The following is a 10,622-nucleotide window of genomic DNA, read 5'->3' as shown; positions in this document are numbered from 1 at the left end:
TCAGTATTCCTTTCACCCAGTTTGACTGTGGGGGTGAGGCAGTTAGCTAATGTCTTCTCTCCTGCTCTCTGTATTATGTAAGTTTTTCTGCTAGAACTAAAAATGTCAAATTTGAACTCAACCGTCTGCTGTCTTTAGTAATTCACTGTTCAATTCTTGCACGTTTTAACCTTTTACCTAGTTTGTTGCATAGAAACAAAAGGAACATCCATGCTCAACAATAATAATAATAATAAAAAAAAAAACAGGTGTTGCCAAACTATTGGCAGGCATTTTATGATGCAACCATTTGTTCAACTATTTCATAGTGGTGAATGTGTTTAAGTAATATAATATGGGGTGCTAAACTTTATTACAAACATAGACTTTGACACATGGGGTGTTTGTGATAATTATTCTCAAAGATATTATATTTATTTCTGAGGTATTGTCATTTCTATCCTGTTTGACTGCTCACTTGGGGTTAATCCAAATCTTTAAACCATGTCTGCTTGTACATAACATTTACCTCATGTGTCAAAAACAGAACTTTCAGTAATAAAACACAAAATGTTACTATTCACACTTTATTAAATGAGTAACATTTATACATGCGGATGTATTAATTTTAATTCGATTCAGTTTTCTTTTAACAATAGCACAATAACAATCACTGCCACAAAGCAACTTTACAGAACTAAATAAACTGAGAATATACATATTCGATATACATTCAATATACATAGTTAACATATTCCATTTCCGGTCTTAGACCGGAAAACTACAATTCCCAGTACTATCACGCCCGGCTAGGAAGCACATCCGGGTGAGTGAAGCTTCTACGCGCCTTTTCGCTTTAAGGAATATGTCTCTAAAGTCAGCAGCGCTAGTGTTATCTGTATAATGTTGTTTTGTATTCACAAAACATTCGTATCAAGTTTCACTCCATTCTATAGATAAACTAACACCTGACCATGTTGTTGCCGTCGGATGTGGCGAGGCTTGTGCTTGGTAAGATCACACATTTCAACAGTACACATTAACGTTAATGACGGCGGACTAGCAAACAGGAGCTGCAATGTCTCTGTTTTAGCTCATCTCAATCTCATCTTAATCTCACCTCATCTCATTCTCATCTCAATACACCCATTTTTCTGATCACCTAGAGAGAGTTTATTTCCTTGTTGTTGATTTGTGTAGGATACCTCCAGCAGGAAGGACTGAGTGCTACAAGTCGAGCATTTATCCTGGAGAGTCCTAACCTGAGAGAGTATGCTGAACACAGCTCTGAGGATGGAGTTATTCCTGCCTGCGTGTTTGTAAGGCATATTGTATCTGTTGATTGTAGTTGTCATCATAATCCTACATTTTGCTTTGATTTACACATACAGCACTAACTAGTTGATCAAAATCCAATATGAATGAATCCAAATGAGGATGGGTTCCCTTTTTGAGTCTGGTTCCTCTCAAGGTTTCTTCCTCATAACATCTAAGGGAGTTTTTCATTGCCACAGTCGCCATGGCTGCTCACAGGGATAAATACTCATCGTTCACCTTAACTGTTGATTTCTGTAAAGCTGCTTTGAGACGATGTCTGTTGTGAAAAGCGCTATAGAAATTGACTTGACTTGAATGATCCTCTTCTTACAGTCTCTTTTTGGCAAAAACCTGACCACCATTTTGAGCGAATACGTTGCTGTAAAAGCGAAAGGTAACAGATCCTACACGGTAGAGCATCTCATGCATTTTATCACTTGTTGTATCCTCAGCCAACATTCATTTTCTTGTACAGAAACATGTCCGGAGAATCAAATACCTGCTGTCATGACTTCGTTATGGAAAAAGCTGGACTTCACTCTCAACCAAATCAAGTGAGTTACAGGCTTTTATTAGTTTCCTTTTATTGGGAGTCATTAGATGAAGTTCTACAGCAGACCAGTGTTTTATTTAATCCATTTTTTTTTATTTTTATATTCACAGATCTATGCAAAACTCTCCCGCTGTTCAACAAATCCAGCGGCGTAAGTTTCCTCTGCATGTCTAATTTACAGTGGACTGATCATAGCCAGTGAAAAACAGTGCAAACCATCTAGTGTTGTGCATTTACAAACAAGCCTGTTTTTATGTATCAGAAAAGCAAATAAAGCTTAAATGAAAAGTCCACCCTGAAATTCTTAAATATTTTTATATTGAAATATGTATTTGCTTAGCTATTATGCTAATTTCTTGTTTGCTGATGAGTGTTTAGAGTTGGTGGCCACAAGGACATGATGATTGCAAACATGATAGATAAGGGCCAGGTTTCACTGCTGGTTGCAGAAAAACCCAAACAAATAGAGTCTTTATTTGAGTAATGTAGAAACTAGACCCAACATGTTTGGGGACATCAACCGGAAGTTTAATATAAATCCCTCACAATCTGAAAACTCATCTTTTCTATGAGCATCTAGCTGCTTCTTCTTATTCTTTATCCCTTCCTTTCCTAGTGTTTAGAATTTTGGACGATGACAGAAACCTTGTCTAACAGGCACTTCTTTTTTTCTTTTTTTTTTTTTCCTTATGATAAATCTTCTAAATATAACAAACATGTTATTTATCAGATTAAAATGCACATCGTTCAGGGTGGATTGTTCGTTTAAAGGTGATATTTCACCAGAAATAAGCTGGTTTTATGGCAGTAGTCACACACTAACTCAATTGTTCTTTTGTTATGAACAGTCCGGACTCATAACAGCATTCAGAACATGCGGCGACAGAGACCCCTGTCCTCACCTCAGACTCCTGTTACGGGATCCATAACAGTGTCCACACCAGGGAACTGTGTCCCCAGGCCTGTCCCAGTTTCTCAGGGCATTCTGGTTCACTCCACCCCCGTGTGCTACACCTCCCAGCACATGAGACCATCCACCATCAGCCTCTCCCAGTCAGGTAAAACCTGAATATTACAACAGATAATGAAAACGTAAAAAGTTATGTTCCAGATCTTTCTGTAACGCTGATCTGGATAATGTATTGCTTCTCTACAGAAGAGACACCTTTGCAAATAATTGTACCTGACCATAGATTTACCCCAGGACCATTATCTCCAGCTCGCAGGAAATGGTTTGACGAAAGCCGTGAATGGCATTTACTCTAATTTGCACATTAAAAATGATTAAAGCCACTAGTGATTATCCTGTTTAACAAGGTCCTGAACTGAAACACGTGTTTTGACATGAAATAACGTTCTGTATTATTTCAGCGACTCTCCACGGCGAAGAGGAGGCCAGTTGGGAATTAGCAGAGGTGTTACGGTGACCAGCATGCTCACAGTGGAATCACAGAGCCAGGAGGCTTTGACAGAGAATTTATCGGTAAGCCTGGACAACAACTACTTCTTCCTCTCCCATGTTATCAATTTAAAAGTTTACTGTTCAATATTAGAAAGTAATCAAGACAAAACAATAATCACAGTGTGAATCCTTTGTGTAATATTTAGTGGTACACTTAAAAAAAAAAAAAAAAAAAAAAATGTCTTTGCAGCAAATGGTGATTGAGAATGTTCGAGAGAAGATCCTGAAGGACCGATCTTTACAAGAAAAACTTGCAGAAAATATCAACAAATTCATAATTCCTAGGTAATCTTAAGGCATGCAACAAAGTTGTGATGAAATTTTAGAGGTTCTGGTTATAGATATATTCCAATGCCACATTATAGATGTGAATGTATGAGAGTTGTTTTGTAATGTATTGATGTCTATTATATATATGTTTTGACAGCGAAAACAGCCCACAGACATCTAAGGTAGTGTGCAGCACAGTGGAGCAAGAACAGTCCATAGATGAAATACTGGGCCTACAGGTAAAAGATGATTGTTTTCAGTTCCTTATTTCACTGATCATCAATATTGCCCTTATTCAGATTGACTTTATAGTCTCAACAATAACATCTAATATAAGTAGGCCAAGGTTTAAAAATTCTGCTAGGACAAGAGATTTTAAATTAGTACAGTGGTGTGAAAGTGTTTGCCCCTTCATGATTTCTTATTTTTTTGCATGTTTGTCACACTTTAATATTTTAGCTCATCAAACTAATATTTAAATTAAATCAATATTTATATGACCTGCCTGACAAAGTGAATTAGACCAAAAGATCCTCAAAAGCTAGACAATATACCGAGATCCAAAAAATTTCAGGGAAAAAATGAAGAAGAAAGTAGTATTTCTAAAGCTTTGGGATTCCAGCGAACCACAGTGAGAGCCATTATTCACAAATGGTAAAAAGATGGAACAGTGGAGAACCTTCCCAGGAGTGGCCGCCCGACCAAAATTACCCCGAGAGCACAGCGACGACTTGTCCAAGAGGTCACAAAAGACCCCACAACAACATCCATTGTTCATGACTCCATCATAAGAAAGAGACTGAGCAAAAATGGTCTGGCAGAGTTCCAAGATGAAAACCGCTGCTGAGCAAAAAGAACATAAAGGCTTGTCTCAGCTTTGCCAGAAAACATCTTGATGATCCCCAGGACTTTTGGGAAAATACTCTGTGGACTGACGAGACAAAAGTTGAACTTTTTGGCAGGTGTGTGTCCCATTACGTGTGGCGTAAAAGTAACACCACATTTCAGATAAAGAACATCATACCACAAGTAAAATATGGTGGTGGTAGTGTGATGGTCTGGGGCTGTTTTGCTGCTTCAGGAACTGAAAGACTTGCTGTGATAAATAGAACCATTAATTCTGCTGTTTACCAAAAAATCCTGAAGGAGAATATCTCAAGCTGAAGCAAACTTGGGTTCTGATCCAAAACACACCAGCAAGTCCACCTCTGAATGACTGAAGAAAAACAAAATGAAGATTTTGGAGTGACCTAGTCAAAGTCCTGACCTGAATCCTATTGAGATGCTGTGACATGACCTTAAAAATGCGGTTCATGCTCGAAAACCCTCCAATGTGGCTGAATTACAACAATTCTGAATAGATGAGTGGAGCAAAATTCCTCCACAGTGCTGTAACAGACTTATTGCAAGTTATCATAAACGCTTGATGGCAGTTGTTGCTGCTAAGTGGCCTAACCAGTTATGATGTTTAGGGGGCAAACACTTTTTCACACAGGGCCATGTAGTTTTGGAATTTGTTTTCCCTCAATAAGAAAAACCTTCATTTACAAACTGCATGTTGTGTTCACTTGTGTTATCTTTACTAATATTTAAATTAGTTTGATGATCTGAAACATTAAAGTGTGACAAACATGCAAAAAAAAAAAGAAATCAGGAAGGGGGCAAACACTTTTTCACACCACTAGCTTGCAGTTTTGTGCAATAGGGCTTTGATAATGAAGCAAATTTGTTAATTTGTGTATTGATATCATGTGAATTTTCATGTATTCAGGCAGAGAGAAACAAACTTCTCCCTTGCTGATTAGAGACACTGTAGAGGTAACATTTGTGGATTATGTTTAGGGAGAATTTCACATGACCGATGAGGCCATTCAGGACATCTTAGAACAGACAGCGTCAGACCCTGCCTTCCAGGCTCTTTTTGAACTCTTCGATTATGGTAAGATTTCTCATGCTGATTTGAAGTATTAATGGCATTTACTGGTCCCATTCCAGCAAACAATTACATGGCAGTGTGATTTATTTATCATGTATACAGTGGGGTGCAGTGTTTTTGGTATGTGTGTAATAAAAGCATAATTCAGGGTATTTATGGTTAAAAGTGTACTTAATATGTGGCGTTTGTATTTAAATTTTTGGTTTAACTTCAGCTTATAGTGGCTGATTGTTGAGGAGGGTTCTCATTTGAAGAAATTTACTCATGCTGGGTTTTTTCTTTATGAAAACCTAAAAAATAAAAACAGCATTTGAGTATGCAAGGTGAAGCAAATTTGTGTAAATCAACATTTGTATTGTTTTTAATGATAATTGCAGATGGCAAGTTGCCAAAATATCAATATAAAACGATACATTGTTTTGCCAATTTTTGTTAAAAAAGACATTTTGTTTAGTAGTAAAGATATAAGCATCTAAAATATATATTTATTTTGGTTTTGTATCAAAATTAAATGATGTATGCATAAATTAAATATCCAAACATTAATAACAAGCATTTGAACTTCAATCACGTATGAAAACAGAGAAGTTACTGTTGTAGTAGACAAATGCTATAAAAAGAGAAAGGAATGAAATGCAGCAAGCTGACAGGCTTGTTTTAAAAAAAAAAAAAACAAAGAAACAAATATTTATTGGTGTACAAATGCATAAGCATTCGCTAAAAACCATGAAAACTTCACACCATGTTGTGAGTGATGTGATTGATGGTCGCGAGTCACTTCAGAACAGACCCTGTGCGACTGTCAATGCAAATATTATTATTGATTAACACACCAACATGGAGCTTATCTGTATGGTTAGAAGAAAAATGTTTTGTTTGAGTATGTATGTACAGTTGACAATAAATAAACAGTATATTGTATATCTGTCTTGTACACACAGCTTGCTAACAGATAAACCATTTAATTGCTTCCAGGAAAAAATAAAACACCTGAAAGTAGTGAGAGTGCTGAAAGAAGTAACAGTGCTCAGGAGAGTGATGAGCCTTTACATATAGACAGTGCTACAGACACAGGTAAATATTATGTATTATATATATTTTAGACATTGTAACAGTGTTTTCCCTGTATATTTCTCTGGAATACTGTGTAGTAATGCAGTTTACAGGGTCTGCAAAGCACCTAAACTGTGTTAAAGAAGACCACAAAATCACATCGGACTTAGAAAAAAGATAAACATTTTTTTTTCTATCTCATAAGGAACTGGACAGGACGATTCTACATCAGGTGCAGAAACCACCACAAGAATCCTAAGGAGTAGAGATGTAAAAGATGCTGAAAGTAAAAGGAAGGCGGCCATTCCTCTCAGTACAGGCAAGCCGGTTAATGCACCCTCTCAATCATGTGCAGGATCTAAACAAAAAGCAACTCCGACAAGAACTCCAGAAAACAAAAATGCTGCCAGCAGAAGAAGAGTCTCAGGCAACAAGAACCAGACCAGAGGCACAAGCTCCACCTTAAAAAGCCAGCTGAAAAACAGAACATTGTATAAATCATCCTCTGATCCAAATGCATCAACCTCATCTCTATCTGAAGAGGGAGCAAGCATGGAGGTGGATAATCCAACATCTAAAATGTCTCGAGACTGCAATACTGACGGGACACCACAACGATTACTTCAGGAGGTCTCTTCAACAAGTAGTAAAAAACTTCCAGTTTCCACTACGCAAGCGGAAACCACCCCCAAAGTGGGAGCGGAGACATCAGGGGCTACATCTGGAGCAGATAAGTCAGGAAGGACACAACTAGCTTTTGAAGCTTCAGGTCAAAGTGAGCCTTCGATCTTAAAAGCAAAGGATATCTCCATATCTAAGCAAGCGTCAAGTCATCAGCCAGCAACAAATGAGGTTACTTTACTTAACACAGTAATACAGGAGGAGTCAAGCTCCAATACAACAAAGACCAGCAGTCCAGGACCCTTGGAGCCATCAGCTTCAGTTGGATCGGAGTCTATAGCCAGCTCCTCAACCTCCTCTTCCACAATGATCAATCCTTCTGAGTCTCAAACCACTGAGTCTGATCCTAATAAGATAGTAACTCTTAAGATTATTGTCAGTGATGAGCAAGATCAGCAGAGCAGCGACTCCGCTCTGAACCAAGCTGTCTCCAGCATCAGCGGTGATCTCATACCCACAATCTTCCTGTCCTCCCCAGGCAAAGTTCAGACTAATGTAGTGCCTTCTTCCCCTGCCGCCTCAATCACTGCAGAGGAGACAGCACAGGCAGTGAGCAACTTACAGGGGTCCGAGTCCACCGGAGACCAGGCCGTTAGCACGCAGAACAATTTGCAGTCTCCACAGGCACGACTCAAGGCACCGGAGACTGGATTCATCCAGCTGTTACCTACTAACCCAACATTCGGAGGAGCAAGCAGCTATTTTGTTGTGACTGATCAGGGTTCGGTTGACCAGCATTCCAGTATGATGCTGCTTGCAGGCGGTGCAGGAAAAGGAACAGTATGTTCACCGCCACACGTTGTGGCTACACCACCTCGACCTCAGGCTGTGGTTTCCATCGCTCAAAATGTATCTCGACCTTTCTCATCTGGTAAGTCAAAGAACTTTTAAACAGTTGCATTAGCCTAAAATGTCTCGAGACTGCAATGATTAACTAGTAAGCTATTAGCTATAAGTCTAAATTGGGCTCATTTTGATGCAAATATGGCAAATATGTATAGTCTTTAATCAGATGTTTTATTAGCATTTGGCATTGCTGATGAGATAAATGTTGTTCATAAATAAAATTGTTACCTTCAAATCATTCTTATCTTCTAGCATCAGCCATCATCATTTCCTCACCAGTGCAGCCCATGATACAGAATGTGACAGTCCCAGTGTCTGTCTTAGGACAGAACAGTACAGGAAAAGTCACTGTGGTACCCAGTCAGGTATGTTGTGCAAATTAAACTTTGAAGATGCTGCTTTGAAAATAGTGGTATAATTGATTTTTCTTTACAGATGTTCACATTGCCGGGTCCGAAATTGTTGAACCAATCAGCAAAGGTTGTGTCGAAACATAAGGACAATGTGGAACCAGGTAAAGTTTCAGTAAAGAAGAAGCTTAGCATAGAACTCACTGGCAGTCATTTTTGAATGTATCTACTTTCAGTATTTTTTTTGTAATTTAAAGGAGGTATTTGTATTTTCCAGGCAAAAATTTGACTCCTGTTAGTGGGTCTAATCAAGCCTCAAACAGCTCTCAAGCTTTAGAGCAGCTGAACAACATTATTGGAGTAGGCCCTAGTCACCGAAGAATACTTTGCTTTGAAGAAAACGCTGGTCAGCCAATTACAAATGCAGCTGCAGCCTCACCTGTTATGAAGGAGTCCACAAGGACAGAGCAAACCCATGCTGTTTCAGGTAACGCTAAAGCCAAGAGAAGAGTCGAGACCTTAAGATTATCAGAGCCAAGCCAGAGTATAGGAACAAGGGAATCTGCAAAAGCTTCTACACCTCAGCAGCAAACGAAAGCTACAAAACCCACGGAAACGGGGACTGTTCGGACAGGCGAGTCAATTGCGTCTACAAACAATCCTGTTCAGCAAAAAGCAGTTCTGTCAGAGCCTAAAAAGATAATACAACCCACATCAAATATACAAGGCGATTCAGCAGTATTTTCAAACCCTGAGTACAATTTAAAGTCTTCCTCTCCAAGTCTCAAGCCTAAGTCTACGAGCATCACAAAAGACACTTCACAAGAGGAAAAACCTGAACAGCGCACTGTAAAAACATCCGATGGGCCCTCTGAGAGCAACGTCACACAGTCCTCGCCCAGCGTCACAGCAAACAAGGAGAATGAAGTAGAAGGCGGTCGACAAGAGCTGCGTCCAGCGCCTGCTCTATTACTATCTACAGTAAGATCTACGGCAGCGGTATCTCAGGGCGGTTCTGGGAAACCAACATGCAAAACAAGCCCTCTTACCAAGCAGGCAGTGGAGATGCTACAGGACATCCAGAGCCAGAGTCTCATCTCCACACCACCCAGGAAAAGAGGCTCCTCAGACCTACCGCTTCCAAAAACACCTGTACCGGGTCGTCTCCATGAGGACTTGCTGGATGTTTTGAGAACGCCCGCAAGGCAAAAGCACGGGCGTGAAGGAGAGGCCACACCTAAACACCTGGTTCCTCCTGTTACACCAGACCTTCCTACCTGCAGCCCAGCCAGCGAGGCAGGGAGTGAGAGCAGCATCAACATGGCTGCCCATACACTCATGATCCTTTCCCGTGCAGCCAGGACAGGAGGACCTTTAAAAGACAGCTTGCGCCAGGAGGAGGCTGGTGCGGCCAAATCGGGTGCTTCCAAAGGAAAAAAGCGCAAGCACGTTGAACCGAGTCCTACAGCGAAGAAAGAACTTCACCTCACAAGTTCATCAGGCAGTAAGAAGAAAGCTAAGGTAAGTCGAGTGAATTGTTCTCTGTAGAACAATGTGGCCCATTATGAAGGAATGTTGTTCAAAAATGTCTGCCATTTCCTTATCATTTTGTAGAAGCAGAAGAAGCTTCTTGATTCCTTCCCACATGACCTAGACGTCGACAAGTTCCTGTCATCGCTGCATTATGATGAATAAGAAAATGGGCAAAACTGCAGAATAAAAGCTGATGAGAAACAGCAAGAAAGAAAACACCAAGAACAACATTTCTGGTTCTAATCTTCATATTAGTTTTGTATAGTTGTAAATGTGTAATACTTACTATCCCAGGGAATGTTATTATATAAAAAAAAAGTTATTGTATAGCCTCTCACACTTCTTTGTAACATTTTAAAGTCCACATAAATACAGTACTTTTAAGATTTGAAGTATTATTTATATTCAGTGCTATATTTTACTTGCAGTTCTGCAACATTGTACAGTAGTTCAAATGTGCATGTTCATTTTGTCAAATGAAACTTTGCAAACAGCATCTCTTGCACTTTTTAGTGAAACTCCTCTACTAAATCAAATTTTCAAATAAGAGAGATGTGATTTTTCTGAAATTACTTGACCTAAATATAATGTTTAAAAATGTGATCTTGTTGACTTTGATCATGTTGCCAGACAACTGGTTCA

At 39.2% G+C, this 10,622-nt stretch overlaps 1 protein-coding gene across 2 annotated transcripts; it reads left to right on the top strand.

The window, feature by feature from the left end:
• Positions 1–753: 753 nt before the first annotated feature.
• On the top strand, positions 754–10,372 carry npat (nuclear protein, ataxia-telangiectasia locus). 2 transcript variants are annotated; one of them, XM_083549220.1, is made up of 18 exons: positions 754–805; positions 936–990; positions 1,180–1,298; positions 1,630–1,690; positions 1,772–1,850; positions 1,960–2,000; positions 2,698–2,907; positions 3,006–3,081; positions 3,221–3,332; positions 3,502–3,596; positions 3,739–3,820; positions 5,424–5,520; positions 6,493–6,591; positions 6,776–8,122; positions 8,350–8,462; positions 8,533–8,611; positions 8,725–9,968; positions 10,062–10,372. In XM_083549220.1, the coding sequence occupies exons 2-18, from the start codon at positions 954–956 to the stop codon at positions 10,140–10,142; spliced, it is 3,972 nt and encodes a 1,323-aa protein (XP_083405346.1). In that variant the 5' UTR covers positions 754–805; positions 936–953; the 3' UTR covers positions 10,143–10,372. The 2 variants fall into 2 exon arrangements, with proteins under 2 accessions (XP_083405346.1, XP_083405345.1); XM_083549219.1 differs by lacking the exon at positions 754–805 and having other exon boundaries at positions 812–990.
• The last annotated feature ends 250 nt before the right edge of the window (positions 10,373–10,622 follow it).

This window comes from Silurus aristotelis (assembly GCF_946808225.1).
Source record: "Silurus aristotelis genome assembly, chromosome: 8".
NCBI lineage: Eukaryota > Metazoa > Chordata > Actinopteri > Siluriformes > Siluridae > Silurus > Silurus aristotelis.
Note: the sequence above shows the minus strand (reverse complement) of the source record. Positions and strands in the feature narration are given on the sequence as shown.